This window comes from Haliaeetus albicilla, chromosome 5 (genome assembly GCF_947461875.1).
Source record: "Haliaeetus albicilla chromosome 5, bHalAlb1.1, whole genome shotgun sequence".
NCBI lineage: Eukaryota > Metazoa > Chordata > Aves > Accipitriformes > Accipitridae > Haliaeetus > Haliaeetus albicilla.
This window is the reverse complement of record NC_091487.1, coordinates 41,990,727-42,018,664: the sequence shown is the minus strand read 5'-3', so window position 1 is coordinate 42,018,664 and position 27,938 is coordinate 41,990,727. Positions and strand designations below refer to the sequence as shown.

The 27,938-nt window shown below is 42.8% G+C and overlaps 1 protein-coding gene across 5 annotated transcripts in view; it reads left to right on the top strand.

Annotated features, from left to right (window-relative positions):
- The window catches only part of PLA2G4B (phospholipase A2 group IVB), a 56,933-nt gene extending 35,033 nt beyond the window's left edge, over positions 1-21,900 (top strand). For all 5 annotated transcript variants that reach the window (XM_009919539.2, XM_069784402.1, XM_069784401.1 and 2 more), the window contains 15 exons: positions 557-599; positions 1,823-1,886; positions 2,299-2,426; positions 2,549-2,659; positions 3,710-3,747; positions 4,655-4,790; positions 5,780-5,916; positions 6,172-6,394; positions 6,997-7,114; positions 8,152-8,289; positions 9,492-9,596; positions 10,184-10,369; positions 13,398-13,564; positions 14,091-14,277; positions 17,593-21,900. In XM_009919539.2, the coding sequence (XP_009917841.2) occupies positions 557-599; positions 1,823-1,886; positions 2,299-2,426; positions 2,549-2,659; positions 3,710-3,747; positions 4,655-4,790; positions 5,780-5,916; positions 6,172-6,394; positions 6,997-7,114; positions 8,152-8,289; positions 9,492-9,596; positions 10,184-10,369; positions 13,398-13,564; positions 14,091-14,277; positions 17,593-17,837 (2,026 nt within the window). In that variant the 3' untranslated portion in view covers positions 17,838-21,900. The remainder of the gene's footprint in view (positions 1-556; positions 600-1,822; positions 1,887-2,298; positions 2,427-2,548; positions 2,660-3,709; positions 3,748-4,654; positions 4,791-5,779; positions 5,917-6,171; positions 6,395-6,996; positions 7,115-8,151; positions 8,290-9,491; positions 9,597-10,183; positions 10,370-13,397; positions 13,565-14,090; positions 14,278-17,592) is intronic.
- Positions 21,901-27,938: the final 6,038 nt, after the last annotated feature.

Here is a 27,938-nt window from a genome sequence, read left to right as displayed (position 1 = left end):
AATAACTACATCCATTCAGTGACAGACCTAGGTCTTACAAGGTAAAATGTCTGGGACAAAGACTTCCTATTACTTACCTCTGTGTTTTCCAGTCATACATATAGCACAGTGGGAGCTAATTCTTATTTGCCATTCATTTGTAATCAGTTGTAAATTATAATATGGAACAGTCAGAAATGTCCTTCCTAATAAGTATTTGCAGAATACGCTAATAGTAGTCTGTGCTTTCCTCAAGTCATATGGTCATTTGTTAATAGCAGGACATGATTCCACATAGACCAATATGTCTTTGTTCTGCTGTATCTTAGCATAAAGTTTCAAGCACTGGTATTTTTATGGGCTCTCTTGCCTTTCTTCTTGTTTGGCTACTACATTTTGGTCCATGTGCTTAGCAGGTGATCGTGTATTACGCCTTTTAGAAAAAAAAGATTTTGATACTAACATAACTATATTCAGTTTTAAGCAGGAAAGGTCATAAAACTGCTATTTTTAAAAAAATACCAGATGCTCATACAGTTTTTGTTTGTTTGTTTGTTTTTTGATTCTGTCTTTTCAGTCCTGGCCCTCCAGAGCACCTCATTACCAATGATGTCCTAGTGGTAAGGTTCACATACGAATTTAGCTTGGAGTGACTTTTCCTTCATTTTGATTCTCTCCTCTCCCCCCCAGCCATCTGACATTTTATAGAGAGAACAGAATCTACTATGATAGATAAGAGCATGGTGTGCATTACAAAGTGAAAGATGTGTGACAATTCCCATTCGTTATGGCTTAACTGTTGCCCTCTCCATGCAAAAATGGAAGTTGTGTTTCTTGAAGTCCTCAGGTATTACAGATGTCAATATTTTGCCCAGCTGTGGTTTGTTGATGTTGCAGAACCCCATATATGTTGGTGTTCAAAGTGAAAACCCTTGTGTTTCATGTAGTACAGTATGGCACTTGGCAAGAAAAACAAAGGTTATAAAACAGATGAGTCTGTAGAAGGCAGTAGTAAGTATTCAGTGTGCTTAGGACTGGAAGGTTATCTAATGTAACAGCTTTTTGGGAAATGAGTTTTTTAATAAAGAGTTATTTTAGTCGTTGAAACATAGAGTCCTCTTTTGTTATTAGTCAGCATGTGGTACATTACCTATCTCCTTGGGCTGGCCTTGCAGCTAAGGAGCACAAAGTACTTCATGCCAACCACTCCAAGCCTGCACATGATTTCCAGATGCTAGCCTTTAATACCCCTAAGGCAAAGTAACACATATTCTGTTCTTTCCCCCTCATTTTCTGTGTGAGGCATAAGAGCTGTAATGATTGGCATGCGTTGTTCCTGAAATGGCTTGGAAAACTGTCCTGGAATAAGTTATTAAAGGTGAACTAGAATGACTCAGGTGGAGGGTAGCGTGGAATAAATCCATGATCTCCCTACATCAGGACCAGCAAGAAGATGCTTTGTAGACTAATCACTGCCACAATACACAGAAACTCATCATCAGATGTTTTCCCCCACCCTTCCTAAATAATTATCAGATATATGCAGCTGTTTGGGCAACAGTGTGTTGTACAGAGTTTCCTGATTTTGGGATAACTTGAATGGGTATAACAACCTATGACAATGCACCACTGTATGGACAAGCTAGTTCTGAAGAAGTGTAGCTGGGCTACTGTCCTGGGATAATGAGCTCTGAATTTACTCTTGTGCAACTGGATTGCTTCCAGCACTGAGACCAGTTTAGTTGGCTCTGTATTATAGGTAGTGGTTGTCTGCATGATGTTTCATTATTTGCTTCAGATGTGGCATTTGCTATCCTCACACTACCACTCTTGTCTTTTACAGTCCCGTGAGGTTTGCTGCTTGGAAGTGCAATTGGACATTAACGAAAGCAGGAAATATTTGAAAGGTATGCCAATTTCTCTGTGAAGTGAGGACATGACCAAATCAACCCTATCATAGTCATTCAGACCCAGGTGGAGGCACTTTAGGATGCGGAGACGACTAAGAAAACGTAATGCAGTAAAAGTCCCTGAACTGCCTCCAGTTGTAACGCTGATCTCTGTGTCTTTTCCTTGAAGCTATCAAGTTTGGACACAGTAAACTTTGCTGGTGGAAGTATGAGAGAGTGCTGACTCTGGGAGCACTCCAAGCTATGGGGTAAAGGAAGGAGTACCAGTTCCTGTGCTGTAGGACACTTGCCAGTGTGGCAGCTCACAAAGGAGTCATCACAGAGAATGACTCCAGCGGAGTTTGCCAACTTTGTTAGCTATTTTGCCTGAACAGTGGTATTATTCTCTAAACAAATCTGTTTTCACTAGAGGGTAAAAATCTTGTGCTTACGGTGTCTGCATCTCATGAGGGAACACAGAAAACAACAGACGACACAGATACTTTCTACTTCCATTGCGTGAAGGCTTGGGAGCCAGTTCTAAAAGTCAGGCTGCAGGTAATGGGCACAATACAATACCACTGTTCGTACTGCTTGCTTATTTCCAGTGTCACCAAACCAGTAAAGAACTGGATTGTTCCTATTCTGTGAATAAAAACCATGTTTTTTGTTCTCTGTAGAAAGTTTCTGATAAGGAAGATGACAACAGTAATTTAAGTGACACCTTAACAGTACCACTGAAATTTCTCCCTGTTGGACATAAAGTGAAAATAACCCTCCCTGTAAGACATGTAAGTGCTTCACCATTTATATGATCTTTTGGAGAGAGCAGTAGAGTAACCCTCAGTATTTAACACCATAACATTTTTTAAAATATAATTCATTTAGGAAGTCTGAGTGATAATTTTGTACAAATACAAGTTTTCTGTGAATAAGGTTAGTTTTCTCAGAGAAATACCAATTTTCTGTCAATAAAATCAATAATTGGGAATTCATCCTAGCCAGTTTTAGATGCATTTCAGACCAACTTTGTTGTCCTTACACAATTAAAGGAAACTATTCAATACCCCTAGCAAGGCTTTGGGATGCCCCACTGCTCTTTATCAAGTCCGTAGCTCAGTCTATATATCTAAATTTTAGATGGCTGATGTTAGATGAGTTGAATCTTACCCTCAGAGAACAAGTCTGTCACATTCTTCTATGTGTAGTCATGATGGTAACTGCTGGAGAGATACAACTCTAAGGTGCTTTAAAAGCAGTAATAATGCTGCTGTGTGGCCAGGTGAATCTGTTAACAATAGCCAGACATGCTTTCCCAGACCTTGCAGCAAACGAAAGGCAAAAATAAGAGGAGAAGAATTTCTCGGCAGCCTTTCCCCTAAAGAGAAGGGAGAATGAATGTCTGTTTCGCCACTAGTGATTCCCCACCTCTCTGTTTGGACTCTCTTTTGCCTCCAGTAGCTTTTTGGAAGGATGTGGTGACTTGTATTTCCTCTTCTATCACTGTGTTTATCTGGGTGCTGCTCTTCATCCTCAAGAATGGGAAGGTGGCAATGTGATACTGCTGCTGGGTTAAGATGGTTCATGGAGGTATATTCACAGTGAGGAAGAAATCGTGTTCCCGTTCATCTAGCCACTTTGACTCCTCCTGCCTCTTTTGCTTCTCTGTAGAATATGTTTGGTGTTTAGTTGCTTTCCTTCTCTTTCCAGCTACAGCTTTCCAAAAAACTGTATGCAGAGTGGTAGTGGTGGGGCATTCCAGGACACACTGAAAATCTGGATTTCAAGCCTCTTTTTTCCCCCAGTCATTCATGTTCCTGCTCTCATTTCTTTGTTTACAGAATGTGCCACTGCAGTTGTACCTCCAACTAAATGATTGGTAAGGGACTGGTTTTTTCTCTAAAGGTTTTATTGCTCTTTGAACTGTGAATTCTAGAACGGAGTATCCTTTATTTAGATACAAGGAATGCACAAGACTAGGGTCAAAATATAAGAGTAGTTCATTCAACATTAAAGAGTCACCAGAACAGATCAAAGTTGAATGTCCTTGGGGAAGAAGAGTCATGCCAAGATGCAAAAAAAAAAAAAATTATGATAATTTCAAACAGTGAGCAACTTAGTCACTGAGTGTCCTTTGCATCAAAGAACCAAAGACTGAGATTGGAGGCTTCTTCAAAAGGGACACAGAAGCAGGAAGAAGACAGAGGGAAAAGGGAATTTGAAATAAGCGAAATATCCAGAGTCCATACATTGCTCAAACCACACAAGTATTCCTAAGAAAATAGATTTGTGGCTCTGGTGATATCAATAGAAAGAAGCACAAGCTAGGGAAGATGAAATGTTACAGTGTAAAATAATGAGACAGACAACAAATAAACCAAAATTATTTTAATATATTTTTCATTGTACTGTTTCTGTATAAATCTGTGGTACAAATCCCCATGAAAGACTTTGTTAGGTTCAAGTCACCCTTTGCTCAGAAATGATATGAAACAGAAATAGAAAGGATTCAGCTTACAAAGCTACTGAAAGACACAAAGAAGCCTTTCTTTTTTCATATTTGCTATCCTTAGATGGCAGTAAAACATACACTGAAACATCAGAAAATAAAGAGACCATGTAGAAGCAAAGCAGTTTCTTTGAAACTGGAAGCTGCATTTCTGTCTCTAAATCTGAACAGTGAATCATGAATTTTTTATGATATTTAGTAGACTGCAGTTGCTGAAAATAGACCCATATACATTTTAAACACCAATCCTGTGCTTCTGAATTTATTTATGTTTCAGCACAGAAAAACTAGATGTGCGCTTAGGGTATGATCTGTGCCGAGAAGAGCAAGAATTCTTGCAAAAAAGGAAGAGAGTGGTTGCCGGTGCCCTGAAAAGGGTTCTTCATCTGGAAAGAGATCTACATGGACATGAGGTCTGTGAGTTGGAATCCAAGCATGGGGTGGGGGTCTATTGAATTAGGATCGGCACAACTCCCCACCAAATTTCTAGTAGTTTTTGCATGTTGATGACAAACCCATTGATTTGAATGGCAGCAGGACAGAAGTTCTCCATGTGGCATACCCCATAATCATCTAAAATTTCAGCTCAGCTATTCATGCTTCCATTCTTTTCAATGGGTCAAATTCCCAAGGACATAATACACCACTCTTCAAAGTCAGCATTTCCAACAGTGTGATGTAGCAGGTCAGCAAGATATAAGGCATTGGTACATTGTGTTAGACACAGCCTAGCCAGACAACCCAAACCAAGTAGGAAAACAGGAGTATTTAAAATTCACCTCACATAGATATTTATGAAATCATTGTAATGTTCCTTCTTTAGGCTTACCTTTTTTTTTCATTTTTAAACACTTTTTACAAAAAGTCAGAATTCTTCAGGGTGGAGAAAGAATGTTTTATTACAAGCTCCTGCTGAAATATGTTTTGTTGCCAAGATTCAGGGTGAATTTTTAAGTGAACGTTTATTTTCTTGCTGGAATTGTATTTGTTGAATGGATGCTGTCCAAAGAGTCATTTTGTTTGCTTAATATATTTTTTTTAACTCTGCTCAGGACTTCCTTGAATCCATTCTTAATTACATTTATTACAATTTTTGTTATTTATAACAAAATCATATAATTATCTGTTATTAATCATTGCAATTCCAATTATAAAGAACAAGGGGAGGAAGGAAAGTTAAAATCACTGCATGTTCAAACTTACCCAAGCTTTGGGGTTAAGGGAACCCACTGAGTATCTGGAGGTTAATTTAAAGAAAGTACAGGTAAAGACTGGCTGAAGGTTGATGTAATTTCATTGTCCTCCAATGAAGTCCGCTGAGGAAATTATAAGAGCTGTAATTAGACTTTTCCAAGTAGGCAAGTGAGTAACTTTTTGAAGATAATACTTATGTTTTGAACAGGTCCCAGTAATAGCTGTTATGGCAACAGGCGGAGGCCTCAGAGCAATGTCAGCTATGTTTGGGCACCTTTTAGCTCTTCAGAAGCTACATCTGTTGGACTGTGTTACCTATATCACTGGGGCTTCTGGCTCGACATGGTGCGTATAGAAAATGAGTTTTGTATTTGGAATGACTGTGACGGTACATTTCCACACAGTGAGAGAGATGCATTGCTTTCAGAGTCTGACATTGTTAATAAGTGAATGTAATTCCCCCTATTACTGTTGGCTCTCGATCATAACTTCAGTTTAGGCTTGCTGATTCTCTTCTTTGATGAAAGTGTTGGGTAAATACAGTAATTTTCCAAAACCATCTAAATAAATGGATGATTTTCCCACATTTCTGTTCTTTAGGACCCTAGCAGACCTGTATGAGCATGCCGACTGGTCACAGAAGACTCTGGAGGGGCCACTTAAGGCAGTAAAAGAACAAGTGACAAAATGCAAGCTCAACCTTATGTCTATAGAGCATCTCAAGTATTATCACAAGGAACTCGCTGAAAGGGCAAAAGCAGGACATGTGTCATCTTTTACAACTCTGTGGTCACTTGTTCAGGAAATGTTCTTACATGAACGGGTATGTACATGGTCCTGCCACACATCTGGGAAACATCCACTCATTTTCTTTAGCACTTTACTCTTTGAGGGCATGAAGTAATGTGTGGAACAAATCCAATGTGACTGAGGCATCCCAGTGTGATTTGTAAACAATGACAGAGGATCTTGTAGCCAGGATTTTCCAGCATAGCTAATGGTTTGAAGCTGCCTCTGTACTAGGGTGCCCAACAGCTAGCAACTTCAGTAGGCAAACTTTCAGAAAGAACTGAGCAACCCCCCCCCTGAAAATTCATGTCTTTTAAAGTCTGTTTCTAGTTGGACACTTAAGAGCTAAAGTAATCTGTCCTCATGTGAACATTAGTCTCAGCCTTAGTAAAGATCTGTGGGATGCAGGCAATCAAGGCACTTAGATATTAATGAAGAGCTTACTAGGTATCAAAAAGGCAACCAGGAATGAAAGTGCAGGAACATGAAGGAACAGGTCTCATAAAAATGTGACTCACAGATTCCTTTAGGTTGTAAAACATCTGTTATCTATCTGTACTCAGGTAGATTGTGTCAGTGCTTTTGCCTTATGCTCTTCCAGAGTTTTCCTGTGATTTTTTTTATCTCTTTGAGTAGCCAAGAAAGTACAAACTCACAGACCAGCGCAAGGCATTGGAGCATGGACAAAACCCATTGCCTTTCTATGCAGTCCTCAATGTGAAAGAGGAAAAGTTCAGTACTTTCGAATTTAGAGGTAAGTATTCCTAGAGTTTCTTCTGACTCTGAATAGGGACTAAAGAGAATTTGGAGGGAGGCTGCATGTGTGTGGAGAATAAAAGGGGAATACATCTGCTGCTTGCCCTGACTCAGTATTCATCTTTTAATAAAATGTTTGTCTGGGTGTTGATTAGAAAGAGCAGACCTGCTGGATAACATCCTCAGGCATGAACAGGGCATTTCTGAAGGTCTGGGCTGAAGTTCTAGTTTTGCCACAGACATTGTGAGTGAGTGGGGGCAAATCATGTGATCTTTTTCTGCCTCAGTTCTACACCTATGAAACGGCTTTGATGGTTCCTTAGTTTGCAGAAGTGCTGTGAAATGTAATTGTCACTTCCCTAAATACTACAGTGATGAGGGTATGAAAATAGAATGGAGTATGATTGCTATGATGGGGGTGATATGACACCCTTTAAATGGACAAAGCCTACATTCAACAAAAGGTTTTAAAATGAGCAGATACTGGAAAGAAAAAACAGGTAGTACTTACATTTGGTTAGATTTATAGCTACTGTTCTACTGCAATACCTGTGCAGTACAGCTTGAATCAGGAAACTGCACAGCCATGCCCACACTGTGATACTTTCTAGTTTGGAGCTGATGTGTCTTCAGGCTGCTTTTGTCATATCACGTAGACTGATGGGTTTGGGTTAGTAGAGGTTTCTTGCTAATCATTCCTTGCAGGTTGGATCACTTCCATGTTGTACATTTGATGCTCTTGATTCAGAGAGGCAAGTGGGATCCTAGAATCTCTATGTAGAAATATATAGCCAAGCTTTTGAAGCTAATGTTAGACTCTTTCTGATGTGAAAAAGCTAGTTCCTTTTGTATGCAAATCATCTCTCAGTTTGTATGGAACTAGACAGTGTAGTTTGCAATACAAAGCTACTGATAGTACAGAGCTGCTGAGACAAGCAAGATCCATGGAGCTTGTGGATAGCTTTATCCACAGGGGAAGGTTTTGTTTTCTTATTCTTATTACAGTAAACATGCCATGTGTCAATTCTTTTGTAGAGTGGGCGGAGTTCTCTCCTTACGAGGTGGCCATACCAAAATATGGAGCCTCCATTCGTTCAGAATATTTTGACAGTGAATTTTTCATGGGAAGGCGAGTGAAGAAGCTGCCAGAATCTCGGATCTGCTATCTGGAAGGTGACCTAGCAGTGCAATATAGTTAATCACAACATGGTAGAAAGCATGGTACTAGCTAGCCACTGGTCTGTGTACAACATTCCTTGCCAGCAGGTCTGCTCTAGGTCTTGATTCAATGGGCTTTTTACCCATTTTGTACACTTCTGCTCTTTGTAAAGCTTCTTTCCTCCTGTCCTCCCTTTTAACCTGGGCAGATTTGGGAAAGTTGCAGCATGGTTCCCCTTCCCATTTTCTGAACCAAACAAGAAGGTGGAGAAGGCAAGTTAAGGAAAATATAAGCCTTTCTTCCCTGACCAGTCATCAACTCTTCAACTTCATCAACTACATTTCTAGATAACGCATTGCTGGGGTAGAATTGGAAGGAGTTAAAAATAAAATATAACTCATCTAGAACAACCCACAAAGAGAACCATCTGAGCTTTGTGGGTTGAGAATGGTGTCACTAATCTTCCCTGCCTACAAGGATGAAGGAAGCCCTTTTAACCTCCAACAACTGCTTTGACTGGCTGTTCTGCCTCTAAAGATGAAGAAAAGGGGAAAAGCAGCTGGTCAGAGGAATCCATCTGCCCCAGGCAGATTTTAGATCCTTGTCAGAATTTTAGCCATTTTTGATACCAAAAACAAGGGTCCAGTGGAGACAAAAATTGTGTTTCTCTCACTGTGAAGTCTGCTAGAGATTGAATTTGTTCCTCGTGCGAGTACCTGGCATGGGTCTTAATGACAAAGGATAGTTCTTTCTTTTCCAAAAGCAGACTCACATATGGAGCCAATTCTATTTTGATCCTGGACCAGTTGAACTGCACAGAAACAAAACATGCCTGAAAGGAAAAAGTGGGTCTTAGATCAATTTAAAGAATAAATCAGTTTAAAGAAAGGCCTCATGCTTATTTGGCTTCACCATGCTTTCAAAGCCTGCTTTCTTTCACAAGTACACAGTAAACACTCTAAAACATCGTTTGGGTGACTGATACCTCTTATTTTGTTACTCTGTACTATACAGTGAATGGTCTGTGTAGTTATCTCTTGAGAAAGAGCACTGAACTGCTGACACCATTATGTTTGAACTCTGTGAGACCTACTGCTTAAGCTGTGTCATGACAGGGCCAGTTCACGTGGGCCAATAATACGTAGCATGGATACTTGTAATAGTCGGTGGTCAACTGTGGTGGTGCAGTATTTTTCCCATGTGGTTTGACTTGCAGGTCTTTGGACAAACATCTTTACAAGGAATTTGCTGGATGGCTTGTACTGGTCCTCAAATTCAAATGAATTCTGGGAACGATGGGCCAAAGATATGGTAGATATAGGTAAGAGTTTCAAAATCAGTATTTGTTTTTGACCAGACAGTGCTTCCTATTCAGGAAAGGATTACGATACACTATTGATACTGTTTGTGAATAATCTCTCACATGTTCTCCCTAAATTGCTGCATGTTGTGTTGCCTCACTGTGGATCTGCCAGTGTGATTTTGCACCTGTATCAGAATGAGCACTATGTGATGTTTTCATCTCATCTAATTTTATTTTATTTTATTTTAAACCCAGAGGCACACTTCATGCTAGTTGCAAATGTTTTTCATTTAAGATTTGCTCATGGTCTGTTAAATGGCTCCTCCCATGACTGCAAATGAGAAGGGTGGCTTTTACTTGTAGGCAAAAGTACAAAGCCGGTGTGTCATTTGAAAGAGTAAAAGACAAAAGCTGCGCTTGCTTTAAACAAAACCAAATATATCTTTGTTTAAATGGGATTGGTCATGTGCATATGTTTTCAGGCAGTCTGCAAGAAACAGGGATGGGAGGGACCCACAGGAGGACAGCAAGGGCAGCTAGCCAGTAAAGGTGCCTGGCAGAACAGATTGCTGATGTTTTTTCTCATGTTTCCTTCTCTATTTCAGACAAACATTCCCCTGAGGATGACGTCACTATCATCGAGCCTCCGTCTTGTCTGTCAGGGAAATTGTATGAAATGTTTCAGGACATTATGACCAAGCGTCCACTACTGGGAAAGTCTTATAACTTTCTGAGAGGCTTAGAATTTCATAAGGATTATATCCATCAGAAAAAATTTATTGAATGGAAAGGTAACTGCAACAAAGAGTTAGCTGCAGTGTGCAGGTAACATCTCAGATTTTTATTTTTTTTTTAGATTTTGGAAATCTCACATTTAGAGATATTTTCTCAGGGTTTGAAATCTGTTGAGATGGAACTGTGTTCATGGTGTCTCTTTCTTTAGGCTAACAGGTTAAAATGAACTAGTCCATGGGCCACTCTTTCACCTCCTGAAGATATCTGTAATTTTTGTCAAAGCATGCTCTTTTACAGGAAGTTTGTCACTCTCCATAGGTACAGTAGTCAAAAGATTCAGAAAGGGTAGAATCTTTTGAGGTCAAGAAACAAAGGCAACACCAGAAGCATAAAATAGCAGGTTATTATGTGGATCAGATGAAGGAAGAAGATGAAGGGTGCCCATATGTGTGGTATTTCTGCCTGATGACTTATCCATCCAGAGACCTCTCTTTAACCCTTCAGAAACAGAACTACCAAGAGCCAGCAAGAGAGAGCTAAAGCCACATAGGTTTAGACTGTATATATTAAACAAACAGAATGCGTAGACTTGATGTATAAATTGAACAGCAGTTTTCTATGGACTGTGCTCTGCAGGCAGGCAAAGTAAACAGTTGTAACAGTTTTACCTCAAAACCTATGAAACAATCTGTGAAATGACAGCAAGGTGATGGAGCTGAGGTTTTGTGCATCGCAAATCTTCCCATAATCCCAGTGTCCTCATTTATTCCATGAGCAGGGAGCAGTGTGGGAGAACCCCACATTATTAAGGTTAATCTGACTTCAGCAAGAAAACATGTGTTCTCTGCCTCCTCTCAGTCCTTCTCTTTGGCAACTTGTGTTTTCTGTCCCCTGTTTCATTCAAGTTATAACACTTTTTGTCCCTGGTTGCCATTGCTACATGATTTGCTGACAGTGGCAAGAGACAGTAGGGCTTTTTTGTGGACTGAGGCAGAGCCCAGAGTGTGCTAAGTGCTTTTGAAATGTCCATTAAGCAAAAAGTCCATGTCCTAAAAAAGTCTGCTCTAAGAAAACAAGTGAGAGAAGGAGAAAACAAGTAGCATAAGAAGGGTGGGTGAGAGAAGGAGCAAGCAAGTAGCTTAAGAAGGTGGATGAAAGATAAGATTGTCAGTCTGTAAATGTTAAAAAAAATAATTTTCCTTACATTTGTTGACTAGCAATTTTGTAACGGCAAATGTGTAGAAGCAGATTTCAAGGAGGATTTGGAGGAAGAGAGCATAGGGATGCTAAAGACTAACTCAGGGTAGATATTCTACAAATAAAGTAAAATAAGTGGAAAGCATGAAGTCTGGAGTGGGAAAAATTAGCAGATTTTGTATCCTCTTTTGGCTGCCTGCATAAGACCAAGCTAAAACCAGGTATGGATCCATCTCTAGGAGCAAGAGGAGATGCCAGTTCAGTGAGCAGAAATGATAGTCTCATGGTAGGTGAAGTCTCCAGAATATAGCTGTGTTTTAAAGGCTTCCCTGCAGCTCAGGTTATCTGACACATTAAACCAAGACTTTAAATGCCATGTGAAAAGCCTAGTTTTCATGATGAGAAATTTGAGAACTTGTAGCCTCGAATTAGTGTAATGCATTCACAGTAGGGTTCATGCTTTCAAGGGAATTCCCAAGGCAGGACTTTTTTTAAAGTCCCTTTTTGGATGTGGGATGGAAGAAGAGACTCTCCCAAGGAAATACCTACTTCTAATTCACATATCCAGACATGAATAAATGCTTCACAGTTCCATCTCCATGATAAGAAAATGGGAGTAATGGAATTTCAACTGAAAATATTCACCAGGCCAAGTAAAACTAAAAAGTATGCTCTGTTTCTTCTGTGAGGGACTGCAAGCAAATGTCTCTCATTACAGCAGAATCTGTGAATTCCCAGCAGCCATGAATGCTAAAATAAGCAAATAATTTTGTAAAGACCTGCCAGTGAGGGAATGGAAAAAATATAAGTTATTACTTCAAGCTGCTGTCAAACATTCCAGGCTATGGAACAAGCTAAAGTTATTCTGCATGGTTTAAATCAACACCACAGAATGAGGTCAAGGAGGCAGAGAGATTGAAAGAAGTGAAATGCTGGAACTTACCTGCAGTATTTCTGTGTTCAACAGTTTCTTAAAATACCTAAGCACAAATGATTTAAGGCTCAAGGGGTCTGCTCTGGACTTTGCTACCTCATTTTGTGAACTTGAGGAACACTCTTAAACCACTATTTTGATATTTAAAACCATGGCAAAATATTTCTTATTCCACGGAACTGGAAATGGTACCAGGGGAACAATAGTGGACTTGCTGTCTACAGGGCAGGCTGGTGGGGTTGCTAGCAGAGAAATAAGAGTCTAGCTATCAGAAACTGTCTTTAAATCTCAACTTGCCAGTTGGTATAATTGCCTTTTGGCTCCTTTTGGTGTTAATGTGTGGTTTAATTAATTCAAGCAATTTTAAGCCGTTGGTAGGGGATGCTGTGTGCATGATGTGGTATTTTTTTGCAGCCTGGCTAAGATAATTTATATGAGAGATCACTGAAAGCGGGTTGAAGTCAGATTCTTTATCCTGGGAGAGGAGCCTAGTCCTGAGACTGCAAAAGCAAAAAGAGAGCAATGCGAAAGTGCAGTGATGTACTGCATGTGTTAGATTTGTTGCTACACTGTGAAACTGTTTTTGTTGTTTGCATTTTTCCCAGTTCTTAGGGGAAAAAAAGTCGGCTAAAGTCTGTATTCTGTGGAAAATCACTCCCCAGAGCAGCTGTGAGGCCAGTGGAGTCTGTCTCTCACCTGCCCTCTGCCTGGCTGCCTCTTGGCCTGCCTTTGTGAGTGTGCAGGGGGGAGTGTGGTAACAGGCCGGCATTGCTCAGACGTGCAGTTTGGAGGGCGCGCTCCTGAGGCCACCTTTGTGGGCTCGCGTTGTGGAGGGAGGTGAGCCTGGTCTTGAGGGCAACCAAGGGGCTGCCCTTAACACGTAGCACAGACAGAATTACTGACTCCTCCTTTCCTACTGATGGACCACTAACTCTATTCAAAATGTTTTTCAGACACCGTGCTGGACTCTTTCCCTAACAATCTGACACCGCTGCAGAAATATCTTTGCCTGATAGATGTTGGCTATTTCATCAACACCAGTGGTGCGGCACTTTTCAAGCCAGAGAGGAATGTAGATGTCATTATTTCACTTGATTATGGTTTGGGGAATGTGTTCAAGGTGAGATTAACATGCTCCATTCCTTGCAGCCCTGGTAAAACTCTTCTTGTGTTATTAAAACTTTGAAGTAAGTGGCTGTCTGAGTCTTGATCATACACTCAAGAGCAAACCAGTCACCGTAAGGAAAGAAACTTCCTTCAAGACCAGAACTATAGAAACCGTTTGGCTCTCTTCTCTGTAGTGGATTGCAGCATGCACTTCCTAGGATCCTCAGGGAATTGCAGTAATGGTTGCTGGATATATGACCTTGATCTCTCCTGGTCTGTCCTCATGACAAATTCTAAGGGTGGCTTTTGGTCATTCCCTCTAGCTGTAAAAAACATTATAGGGTGATACGAAGCATCTTCTGGCTTGTGGTGAGTGGTGGCAGAAAGTGGGGTTATACTGTGGCTACTTTGGACTACACATTCATTGCAGAGTGATTCTAGGGACTGAATTAAGTTGCCACAGTATTTCTCTGATACCTCAGTAAACCTGATTCTTGTCTTAGTGTTAGCTTTAAGGCAATGACATTCTGTGTCCACAGCAATTAGAGATGACATACAAATATTGCAAGATACAAAAAATCCCATTCCCCAAAGTGGAGATAAGTAAAGAAGAAGAGAAGAACCCAAAGGAATGTTACGTGTTTTCGGATGCGGAGGACCCCAGAGCACCCATAGTAATCCATTTCCCCCTGGTGAATGACACCTTTAAGGAATTCAAGGAGCCTGGTAAGTTCAGTCAACAAAACTATACTTTCTAGTTGAGTTCGGGCCATTTGTCTTTCCAGGGCATGGATCTTATTTGTCCTTTGTAGCAATAATTTTAAGCAAGGGCACAGCCTTTGTGTGAGTGAGACCATCCTGTCTCCTACCCATCACAGTCATACATGTATATTTGCCTCTTCCATTGAGCTATGAATGAGCATGCCCACTCACCTGTCAGGCCAGGTTTAGATTACTGCATTCAGCTCAAAGTGCGTGAGTTTCCACCATGGCAGAGGAGGAGCTATCAACTCTTTTCCTGTTAACCTCATCACGTTAACCTTCTCACCAAAACTGGGATTATGTTCCCGATATACAGAGTGAAACTGCTTCTCTCATCCAGTAAACCATGATGTGACAGAGGTAGCTGAGGCAGGTCCATGTCTCTACTGATTTGCCTCCATGTACTGCTCAAGAGGCAGGTTAGCAAACCACAGCAGACTCAGTGATGTTGAGTAAGACACAGGACAGAACAAGGCTTTAAGCCACAACTCACACTGCAAGGCATACTGCAGAAAGCAGCACTTGCAATGGTAAGATGTTGGGGAAAACATAGGGCCAGAATTCCTCCTCTGTCTAGAAGAGACTGAGAACATCTGCCAACTGCTTCTTCCCTCAGCTTCCCCCTATCAATTTAAGACCTAGCAGTGAGCAAGCAGCTGGGCACTGGTTGCTTCTCCCGTACTCTCCTGCCTTTGTGCCAACCACCATCTAGATGGAGAGAATTAGCAAGTCTCTCCAGCGATAATAAGAATGATGTTTGTGGCCCAAGAGTTAGAGCAGAAGGAACAGGCACATGGCTGCTAACAGCTGGGTCAAGCAATTCTGTTGAGAACATGTTCAGAACAGTAAATAGTAGGAGGTGGAGGGGATGCAATGTTTAGTTGGCATAATGGTAAGAAGCGTAAAAGTTACTGATCGTCCTACCTCGGCCAAGGCATTAGATGGTGTTACAAGCATTGTGGGAGAAGGAGGTTACTTCCTTTATTAAAAGACAGTGAATAGAAAAAGCTGCCAGAAAAGCTCTGTTAGTCTGTGGTGCACACAAGGGAAACCCTGCATTAGCTCACAGAGAAGGGCCTTGTCCTGTACTTGCTGAAAAGCTTTGCGCATGAGTTTGGCAGCTCTGTGCACATGATTAACAGACAGCAAGACCCTAAGCGTCCCAGGTAACACAGCTCATATCCTTCCTCCCTTTCTACCGGGGATTCAACAACAAACATGGCTTTGCCATGGGAACATATGCAGTTGCGTTGGTTCTGTGTGGAGACCCAACAGACCCTGGACAGTGGGATCTGCCCTCAGGTGTTGTCTTTGAATGCAGGCATGAAGCAGCAAAGGCCACGTCAGTACAAGAGACCCCCAGGATAGACTAGGTTTTTCCAGCAGCTTGTGGGATACTCTGCAAAAATCAGACAGGCAGTATCTTGTTGGTGCCTCTGCTGTCTGACTTCCTTAACATGAGACCTTCCTCTGTGCTGGAGCTCTTACAGCAATGAACCCTGCAGTATCTCACACAACACCTTTTGAGCTATCAGGCCACGAGGAACTTCTGCTCTCCCTCGCTACTGCTCAGCACAGCAGACAGAGCGTTATATTGTGGTATTGGGACCACAGCAAAATGGATGTCTCTGGGGAAGCATTTGGGGAAGGTTATAAACAGCAGCAAAACAGGTTAAGTAAAGTGCCTTTTCTGTTATGATGTTCGCCAATGCTCAGAGAATATGTGCAGTAAGAGATACACCAATAAAATAACGTTTAGAAACTCTATGGATGAACAGAAGAGATACCCAGTAGAGGGAACTAGGCTTGTTCCGTGGAGGCTGGAGATGGCCCAAAATGCATAGTGCGATACGGCCATCGAGCAGGGGCTAGCAGGTAAAATAGGTGAGTGTTTTAGAGTCTCTCTGAATGAAAGATGGATGAGATTATGCAGAGCAAAGCAGCTGCTGCAGCTTCTCAGCGCTCCAGGCCCAAATTCGTGAGCTGCGATGCTCACCTGCATGTTCTGAGCAGCCGGTGACTCATCAGTCAAGCTGACAGCCAGCAGCTGATGTGGGTGGTTGGGGGAGGAGGGTACTTGGCAACCTGCTTGCATGGATTTCAAGTTTAACAGTGGAGCTTTTCATTTCTAGATGGCTGAGAGACACCTTGTGGAATGTGGGTACTTATTTTTCTTGCTTTTAACTATTTAAATTCTAGAAAAGAGAATCAGCTTGTGAAGCGCCCATTTTCAATGCAACTATAGACTGTGCTTTTCTGTGCTTGAGGCAGATGCAGCTGTATCTGGATGTGGATAGCACAGATAATATGGCTGTGAATATTGGGAGGCTCAGTGAAGCAAAACTTGGACATTTTTAATACAGCCAATTCTAGTGACAGCCTGTGCCCAGCACCCTGAGATCACACTGCCCAGAAACCACTAGGTTAGACTAAAACTTTCTATGTCTCAAACAAAATTCTTGTGTCATTTTCATGTGGTTCTGGTAGACGTCATAAGGAATATCTCAGCAGTGTGTTTGTAGCCCTGCTGACAGCCATCTCACAATACATGTGTGGTTTGGGCATATTTGGTTCAGACTGCAAAGAGATAGGTAAAAAACAGAGAAAAAATGTAACTCTAAACATTTTGTAGAAGCATAAATATGAGGCTGCTGCTGTCCCTGGTGGAGGTGATGAGGGTGTCCTTTTAAGCAAAAAGATTGACCTAAGAGGGAGGATGGATGTTGGCAACTCCAAGAGGCTGGGTTAACCTGAGACTGAGTTGAAGGATGAGGGGCTGGTGTGGGGTGCTCTGTTCCCTCTGCACTCTGCGACAGGCGATCCCGCGTGGTTAGCATCACAAGGCCTCCTTGTATGTACTAGGTTGTCCACTCACTCTAGCTGGCAGATGTGCTCTCATCACTGCTAATCGAGGTCTGATCATGGATTTTGAAAGGTGTTCCAGGTGTGTGGCTTGACTGACAGTCAGACTTACAGGGTTTGGGAAAGGATGTGGACCCAGGGGCACGCTGCCCAGGAATGAATGACTGTCTGCAGGGGCAGGATGAATCCTGCCAGCCCTGCTGAGGGATTTCCAGGTCTGAGCTTTAGCAGGAGGGGGAAGGAGGAGTGGCTGGGAAAGCTGACCAGGAATGGCTCTTTCAAGCTGTGGAGGGGTGCAATCTTTCCTGGAGGCTGTTTTAAACAGTGGGTTCTGCCAAGTAGATCAGTCCCCTCCAACACCATGTGTTTTGTGCTCCAGATTTAGCTCACTGTGGTGGCTTTTGTCTTTCTCTGCAGGAGTAAAGCGCTGTCTCTCAGAGATGGAAGAGGGCAAAGTAAATCTGGAGAACAACTGCTCACCCTATTACCTCATTAGGCTAATCTACTCCTCTGAAAATTTTGACAAACTTGTGAACCTGAGCAAATACAACATCCTCAATAACAAAGACCTGCTCCTCCAGGCAATCCGGAGTGCTGTAGAACGGAGGAGAAGCAGCAGGACTGGGAATCTCCCCAGCCACTCTGGAGCTGGATACCCCTAGGCTGGGTTTTTGCAATGTTCCCCACTGAAGGCTATGACAATCACATTACAACACATCACAGTTACGTTATAACATGTCACAGTCACGTTACAACACATCACAGTGGCCATTATTTGCAGGAAACTGAGGAAACCTGTACATTTCTCATCTTGCCTTGTTCAAGTTCCTAGCTTTCAAAAGGGTTTATTTAATCTCCTCCCCCCAAGTTTTCAGGCCACGAGAGCCTCACACTGTCGTCTTTTACTTGTTAAGAAATTATGGTCCTGGTTAGCAGAGACCTTCTGGGATCTCCCTGGTGTTATAGAATATGGTGGTGGTGATAGTGATAGTACTTCATATGTGCCTGTCCCCTCAATCCTGAGCCCATTGTCGGTGTCTTTTCAATGCTTTGTTACAAACCAAGTCCTGGCCATTTGCATTCAGTAATGTCCAGATTTTCAGATAGGCTGAGCAACTAGAATTTGCACTGAATTGGTGGGCTCAGCTTTGAAGTCAGGCCAAAGAGTCATATATATCTGTGAACAACGGCCAGACTGCAATGTGGACAATTGCATTCTGTCTGGCTGATTCCCCTTGCTGATTTAGAAATTATTCCTTTTTTCCATTCCCCTGCAAGAGTTTGGCACAGAAATGCTGCACCAGACTGCCACGAGGTGGGCAGTTACATTTCAAAGAGAGAGGACATTAGCTGCAGAGAACGAGTACAGTTCTTTTGAACATTGGCTGGAGAAAAAATTCTGCATAAGATACGAGTGATTATATTGATTTATACAGGTAGTACCTTTATGCTTTAAAATGTCAAGAGCCTGAAACAAGCTTTTGATACCAAAAACTCGAGGGGAATAATTACAAGTACATTTAATTTAATAATCATGACCAAGACATAAGCTGGTGCTCCTTACATATGTAAACTGAATGTAGGATAACATAACTCACTAACAGAGTACATAGCCATTGTATTTTCACACCCAGAAGATTTTTTCCCTTTACAGTCTTCTATCCCTAACTTCATAGGCAAGGTATTTTTAATAGGTGCTACATTAAAATAGAGCACAAATAAAAAAAGGAAATTCTTTATTACACCTCCTTGCTGGGGGGAAATACTTGGAAAAATGATGCCTGGTATTCATTTGCTTTGGAGTGCAGTGAGAGACTTTGCCTTGAACTAGGAGCTTGGAACATCTTTATAGCCCTCCACTATATTAAAAAGATGGTAGGGAAGGATGCTGAGCAATACGAAACAGAGCTCCACAGAAGTCAGAGAAGTTTCCAGACTTCCTAACACTGAAGGATTTGGACCTGCTTCTTGCTTCTGGCTTATTTAATCCAAACACAGCATATTCATTGGGACCACCAAGGAAAATCTTATACATTTCTTCTGTGTTGGAAATTTACTTGATATCTAGAATTTTACTTGAAATCCAAAATTAGACAGAGAAAGAGAAACAGGGGTCTGCCTTTTTGATATATGCAGACAGTATTCAAGCTCAGAGGGAGAGCATTTACAAAAGGCTTCTTTGCCTGAACCCTGCATCTACTAAATGCTTCTGCTGCTGCAAGCAATGGCAACGAATAAGCTCCAGCAATATTCCTTGTACAATGCTTATTTACTGAGCTAAGGAATACCATGCAAAACCTGGGGAGTCTTAACAGCGGGAATGCAACTGTACGACTGAATTCAGACCATGAGGAGATAAGAACTAATCGGATACCGGCTGCAAGGAAAAAATAGCCATTTTGAGTTGAAAGGTGAGATGGCAGCAGGGTGCTATCTCAAAAGAGTCCCACCAGCAGGATCTGCTACCTTCGTGTAGGAGAGCAGCACGTCCTGGCACAGAATGCAGTGGTGCAGGTATATGCACATACGAGCACATGCGGCTGTGTGCATCGTTTTCATGCTCCTCTGGCTGGTCCTATGAAGAAACCCCTTCCTATAACCTGCTTGCACAGAACAAAAACTGATTCCAGCAGGACTGTGAAGAGGCTGTGTGCTCCCACGTCCCGTGGCCTGGTACACCCTGATTCACCTGGGGTCCGCTGCTTGGCCCCATAGCCAGTGGGTGTTTGACCCCCTGCTCACCTTGGCCGGGCAGCAGGAGCAGAAAGGATGGACAAGGAGTGAGTGATGCCGCCCATCTCCTTGCCCTTACTGCATTGATGCGCTTGGGGCATCAAATTATTGCTTGTGTCTGCCAGAATTAAGCTATTACACAGGAGGTGCAAAGGGCTGAGCCGGAGGAGAGGGCTGGGGGCTGAACAGCTCGTGGGGAGTCTCAATAATGGCAGCCGATAGCAGCTTTTCTGCTGCGGTGGTTAAAGGACTCAGTTCAGTCAGGGATACTGGTGTTCTCTGCAACAGACTGGCATTTCTTTTGACCAATTTAGGTCAATTTGACCTTTCTAAACCAATATCTAACTGAAGCTGGAAGACTTCGCCTTCAGGAACAGAGATTCAGGGCACCCCCCGCCGAGATACAGCAGATCCGTCAGGAACAAGACCACCAATGATGTTACGGAATTGCCTTTCGTTTACATATCATCCATATTGTAAATAGGAACACTGTTTTACCTCATGTACCTAATTTTTATGCTCTGCTGCTGCAAAAAGATGTTCCTGTTTTGTTCATGGGCTACAGTGAGTGATCCGAAACCCTCGTGAATCTTGGCAGCACGTGCCCATCAGCGAGTCAGCTCAGCTGCGCTGAGAAAATCGTGTCTCTCTGAATGCTCCACAGACTGATAACTGAGGCGTGCTTCATGCATTCATAGTGCTGCTAATGCAAACAGAAATGCCCACTAAAATGTGAAAGAGCCAAAAATCCCACAGGGTTTTCAGGTAACCCACAGTCAGTGGAGAATAACTTTTCTGAGGGACCGTTAAACCCTGATATAGAGGGAGGGAGGGAGGGAGCTGTGGGTAGGGAGGGAGGTGGGACGGTGGTGTGACTCTCCCTTTGCCAGGAGAACTGTCACCCAAGGTTGTGCCAACACTTAAAGTAGAGCCAGGGACTGCTGTTTAATCTTGCAGCCCAGAGGCTCAGACAAGCATGTGCCCCTTGATCTCCTTGGGGCCCCACGTGGTACCCCTGTAGCCTTAAATGATAATAGGTTTTTTAAAATATATTTTTGCATTTCAGAACCTGAAATTATGTGAGGGCTGTATCATTGCCCATCAGAGTGGGTTTTTTTGTTGTTGTTGTTTTGGTTGGTTTTGTAGCGTGACATTGAGGGAGTGTGTCGCTGGCCTGACGGGGTGGCAGGAGGACCTGGAGGGCATTTGTGAGGGCAGAGGCTGCTGGAGGACTCTGCAGGGTGCAGGGACCCACACCTTATCCAGTCTTATCCATGCAGCTTGTTGGGAAGCGGTGGCTGGCGCATGCTGTCCCCCAAAGCGCCCCTAGGCTCTGGTTCAGAGCATGCTAATTTGCACAGCCCCAAACCCACAAAACTATAGGGCATAGCTGCAGCGACGTACGGCTGATCAGTGACCTGCGCTCAGGTCTGCTCCCTGGTCCTTGTTTCCTTTAGGGTGTACGTGGAGTCTAAGGGAATGGACCACTGAAATGTCGTGTGTTTGTTCCCCGAAGGGTGGATGGTTGTTCCCCGAAGGTTGCGTGTTTCTTCCTTGTCCCCAGTCTTGCCTGGCCTTGTGCCACATGCTGTCGAATGGCTGTTGGAGCGGAGTGCGTGAAAACCAAAGCAGGCACGGTGAGGAGAAAGCTGTCTCTCTGCGTCTCACCATAAAAAGGCGTGTGTGAAAAGGCACAAGGCATGCTTATAAACTGGGCCTTGCTGTTCTGGCGTTATGTTTGCTTCACCACTGAAGATGAATGCATGTGCGCAAAAACCTCGTCATCTGAAATGCACCCCAGATCACTGCTCTCAGATGAACGTTTTGCTGGATCCCCCCCTCCCCCCAATACAGGGCTTGCTATCTGCTGCCAAACACAAAGGAAGCAAAAGTTTGTTCTTATAACTGTTAGCTACTCTTTATAGAAATTGCTTGCTTGTGTCTTTTGACTGTTTAATAATATATCAATTAAAAATAAAGTATTGCAAAGGAGCACCAGACCCCTGACAGTCTTTATGCGCTTAAACACAAGACTACATTTTTCCCAGTTGTAGTAGCACTACATATGCTAGATGCCTGCTGAGCACTTTGTAGGGCATTTACGGTTTCAAGATTGAGTGGAAAAATCAGAGAAAGGATATTCTGGTTTACAAAGGCATTGAAGGCCTGGAAAAAAGAAGTGGAACAAAATCTACCTCCTGCAGTAAAACCCTCTTCAGTGGAATGGCACAAGGCAGGGCAGGAAGGCAGCTGTACTGAGCCACAGCCAAGGCACAGCTTTATTTTGCCTCTTGGTGGTTTGATTTAAATGTGTACAGAAGTCTGCCTTTCACTGAACTTTACTGTTATCAATTAAACGGGGAGTTTAAAATACCTAAGTTTAAAAAAAAAAAAAGTTTTTTATTTTTTTGTAAAAGCAGTTAAAAATTATCAATAAAGGAAAACACACCAGTTTCCCACTACTTACTTTCATTTGCTGTATTTTTTGTGACAGGCAGTGGCTCCAGCAGAGGTACAGCAGATGAAAGAGCTGGACTAGCCAAAAAAAAAAAAAAAAAATTATTAGATCACTTTGATGTGAGTGAATGATCTGAATCAGTCTGAACACAAATTTAAACTCTAGATGTTGCATGTACCCATAAAATATTTACATAAACTCAGTGTTACGCACTCTCCATCCCTCCCACTGGAAAACTAGTCAATGCAGAGAAGACTACAAGCAACAAGCAAGAGTCATGCTTCAGTCTGACTAAAAAAGGACCAAGGCTGAAGTCCTTGTCAGAGAAGTTGTTAAGGACTTGAAGCTTTAGCTTCCACCTGTCAGGCAAGAGCCCCCAGCCGCTATGCTGTCCTAGGTGAAAAAATGCCATTTCTCCCCAGCTTCATGCTAGGTAACTTTTCTTTGGCTCAGAAACAGAGATAAGTAGGGGAAAAAAAGATATTCTTCTTCATGATTGCACTATACCTTAACAAGTGGAGTCTAAAATCCAAATGCTTGCATGAGTAGATAGGTATTTAAGCAAAAAAAAAAGGGCTAAACAGGTCCCAGGCTGGAGGGTTCATCTGATCGCTCCTTCGTTAGCCTCAGGAGCCTGGGCTCAGTCTGGCATGGCAGGACTTGGGTCTGCGTCTCAGGTGAACAGTCTCAGTGCCATGTTATTTTTGAGTTGCACCAAGAGTCTCTTTCTTCCCCTTTTGGATCTGCTCTGCTTCATCCTGACTGCTGAAAAAAGAGAATTCAGAATCAGAGCTGAAACTGCTGTCTATGAGCCCACTGCAGGGGGTGGACCTCCAGACGTGAGAGTGTTTGGTCTCTGGACAAAAATGCATGCCCAGCTTTAATTGCATCCTGCCGCTTTCCTAGACTGTTATACCTCTTAGGCATAAGGATTTAAAGTACATGATGATGAGAATCCCAGCTGAATCCTCTTGCATATCCAGGCTGAGGCACAGTAAGAGAAAACACAAAGCCACCAGCAGCCCTGTGCTGAATGCTTTTCTTCTTCCAGGCTTGGACTTCTCCCTGGAAGAGCACTGGCAGTTGTGCCTCTGCTTGTGGGGAGGAGCTACATTTCTAAAACCACAGCAATTACTGAGTTTTCCCCTCTTGAAGAGACAGGAGGCTGTCCACAGCTGCTAAAAATTTCCAGATATAGCATGTTGCTAATGCACCAATTCTCTTAAGAGAAAAATAACCTTCAGCAGCCCCAGTGTATAGACAAATACTTCTTTTGTGGTGTAACATGCATTTTACCCACTTCCAGTTCCCAAAAACCTCCACTTCCCAAAACAAGTAAACCTGTCTAACCTATAGTGTACAAACAAACAATCCTGCTAAATTGTCCCTATCATCATTTTTAATTGCTTTGGGTGCCAAATTCTTTTGGCTAACGCTGGTAACGTGCGTCAGGATTGCCCTGTGCCACGTACAGTCCTCCAGGGACACGCACGGGCTGGGCCTGGGCAGGAATTAGGGCATCGGGGTGGTCAGCAGAACTCACTGCTGTGCTTGCAGATCTTCCCTGGGGAAGTAGGAAAGCTTAAGGCATTTAAAGGTGTTCTGGGGAAAAGCATGATATTCATAGACATTGAATTATACTAGGTAGATAGGGGGTTGGTTTGGGTTATGCGGTGGGGACACACACGCTTGCTTGGCAACTCCATGAGTTTCTTCATGTCACTTGCTCAGAGTCCTTGGAAGAACAAAATCTGTGTGTCCTGGCTTTCACCCTCCCAGACCAACAGTTACCATGAATTTTCTTGTTGTGGGAGCCCAGGACTGGAGCAGTCTCATATGTCTAGCCCAGATTTCCCTGCTGGAAAGGTGTAATAAACATTTAACCCATTGCACCTCTACGATGTCCCATATTTGAGGATGCAAGGGTTTTCCTAAAGCCTTAGAACAATTTACTGTTTTGGTACCAGAGGAGAGGAGAAGTAGGCAAGAGTCCTCCCTCAAGAAACAGCACGCATCTTCATATTATAGTCCTGCTGTGGAATAGGTTCAGTAACATCCTATGTGGCCAGGTCTCTTAATGCTAATGCCAATATATTCTATTCAGGCAGCAAGGCACTTTTGGGGCAAAGATTTTAGCTTTCTGCTTCAAGCATTCACAACTAATTAATTGATACCAGTACTGCAAGTAGCATAAAACTGTAATTGTATGTAATGATAAACTACCGACCAGTGTATGTTGCAATGTGACAAATCCAGGCAGAACCTTAAAAGACCCATGGGCATATGGAAGCAGCGGTTCTAATAATGATAATGACATTGTTAACAGAAAATATAATCCACATTCATGGGTTATAAACCATTTCCTGAAGATAAAAGAGTTATCTGCAGGAGGGAGAAGGAAAGAATTAAGTATCCAAGCACAGAGCACAATCAAGTTAAGACTGGAAAGCCAAACTGATCTCAGTGCCTGAGATAAAACTACGTGACATTCTTTCAGTTTGTTCCTAGCTGATTCCTGGCAGCCAGCGCTGCCGGAAGATATATGGCCAAAATACAAGTCTGGTAGTTTTATTTTTGAGCACACTACCCCCTTCTTGCCAATGCATCCCGAGGGAGGTCCTCCTGCTGTTGCTGTACAGTACAGCGTGTATACGTCCTCGCAGCCTCTTTGGGGTTTCTGCTGGGGAAGCTTCTCTGGGATAAACAATGTCGAAATGTCACACACGCACCCCAGCTTAAGAGCCACACTTTCAACAGTTACTGTTGGCAGTTACTAGAGTCTTACTGAGCAACGGCAGCTTATGCCTTGGGGGAAGCAATGGCTTGAGCCACCTAAGCTGCCTCCTCGGTGCACCCCACAGTGCCAGGACTTAAGCGTGCCGGGAAGGACACGGGACTTGACATGTAGGTGCGTGGGGATGAGGCAACAAGAGCTGCACGGAGGTGGATGGAGTCCTCATTTGGGATCACACGGCACATGAGACTTCTGCTTTGGGAAGCCAGACGTAGTAAAAGCACAAAGGCCTGGGCAGTCCAGCTGATGAGATCAGCAGGCCACTACATCTCTCCTATTAGGAAAAACATTGAGATGCCTACACTACAATGTAAAATGCTTTAAGGCATTGCTCCTGTAATGCCTGGTGAGCCCCAGCTTACCTGTGGGTGTGGATGCCTGGAAACCCAAACCCTACTCATTCTTCAAATAACATATTTGCAATACTGTGATAAATGCTTACATCTAATAATGACAGGCTTCCATCTCATGAGCTACTTTTTTCAAGCCCTCCCCCTCTCATGCCTCTGGCAAATTGCAAAGGAACTGTTTACCTCTTTATTTGCCCATTACAGGGTTAGACGCAACCCCTTTGAAACAGTTGCAGAAACTACCTTTGAAAATTGACTATTTATAGCTTAGCAAAAATAATTTTGCAAACGTGCCTTTTTCTTCATAAAATCATGCTTTCTAACCACCAAAATTACAGCCCACCCAGATCTGATGATAATTTCCATTTTTTTTTTTACATTGTTGGTAATGATTTACAGTGGCATAGCATAAAGTACATGATTGATACATTGGCAGGTGCAGAAAGACAGGCTTACACTCAATAATTTAATCCCATAGCCTTTTGCATTTTTAATGTGTGAGTCACTTTTCAAAGGTTGAACATCTTCCCTGCAAGAATCTGGCAAACCCTGAAAAGTTCATTTTATTAGGAAATAACTGCTCTCTTACTTGCCTTCTTCCCAGGAGTGACACTCAGGTGGCTGCCAAGGGATTTTTTGTTGGATCACAGAGTGAGGTCGCTCCTTACGTTCAGTCGCTGTGACTTTGCAGAGTGCCATTCAGCGCACTATAAACAAATCTGTTATACCGAAGCTGCCCTAACTGTGCACAGCCAGTTCAATGGATCCTTTACATCAGCACCTCAAGGCAAAAATAGAGCACGAAGACATCGTAATACGGGACAAAGCATTAAGTGCAATTATCTTTCCTCTGTGGAGAATGGGGATCAGGTTGCAGTTATTCTTAGTCTGGTCTCATCTAAGGCCACAGTAATGCAGTTTAGTGTGACTGACAATCCCTGGGAGAGAGGTACAGACCTGACAGCATCTAATTCCACTCATTTGTCAGTATCAAGCTCAAACAATTTAAAGACCGAAATCTTTCACAGGCCTGCAGCTCTGGCCACCTGGATTGTTACAGTTCAGTTTCTGAAAATGGTGACAACTCTTCTCTGCAAATTGCTTCTGTTGTGATTAGATGATCATTCCCCTCTCTTGATATATACTTTTGACCTGCCATGTAGTTTCCATTGCAACAAAGTGTTGTGAAAGGAATGAAACTATTTTATCCAGAAAAATCCCTGCAGGCCATGTTCTTATTTCACAGTAAAAAACTTCTTAAAGACTTTTAAAAATTCTATTTGTGTCTCTACAATTCTGTCAGGTGCCGTAACTTCTTTAAGTGGGGTCAGCAACCTAGTGTGGGGCCTCATCTTTACACTCTGGTCCTCAGTCTTAGCCACTAAAGAGGAACTAGTAATACAGCATCGCTGTTGGGGTGATGAGTTTGGAACATGTCTCTTCACCCAAGTACACGCGTGTGCAGGCATGTGTGTGTGGGTGTGCACATGTCTGCCCATCAAGAAAGTTCTGTCTAGTCCCCTGTAAAAAAAGATTCAGTTTTATGTACCTATCCACTTAATCCAGCAATTTCATAGCATTATTGCTCAAATTCTCATTCCAACTTGTTCCAATTCTTTATCTCTTCTTTGACTGCTAGAACTGTGCTGAGGTAGCCTGGAGACTAACAGTCCGGCCAACAGGAAAGTGAAAGGGGAGCATCACAGCACAAGTCGGTGAAGTCTCAGAGTGGTCTTCATCACTTAGATTCAGGTTTCTTATTTGACATATGAAGAGGAATCAAAGAGCATTAGTGGTAGGAGACTGCCTCTTGTGTGGGACAGAGGCACCAGACAGCTGGCCAGACTTTTTGTCCTGGACCCTTTGCTCCTTGTCCAGAGCCCAGATTTGTGATGTTGCAGGAATTGCTAAAGTTCATTAAGCTACTCTTTGCTCTTCAACCAGGTAGATAGCAGTGACATAGAAGTTCAGAGCAATTGTGGGGCCACTAGGGAGGCAAATGGAGGAGAAAAACCTAGTGATGGACAATATGGAAAAGGCTGAAGTATTCCATACTTCTTTTTTTCCTCTTCTTTTCCTTCTCAGTACTCATAGGTAAAGCCTGGCCCCAGGCCTTTGTGTGTACCAGCATGGTTAGGGAAGGAGCTGGGAGATCCAATATTGGGGAAGCGACAGATGAGGGTCTACTTAGAGAAGCTAGGTGTTCAGTAAAGTGCTCCACTATCAGGCTGTGTGACTCTGAGACTGCTGCTCTATTAGCTAGGAAGCATGATGGTGGCTGGAGGAGGGCTCTCATGATGAGATACAGCCTAATGTGAAGGCAAGGAAAGGATCTGATAAACCACATACGAGTCCAATCAGGCTCACTACAGCCACTGGTGAGATCATGCAGCGAGTCCTCCTGGACTTCATTCCAAGCACATGAAGG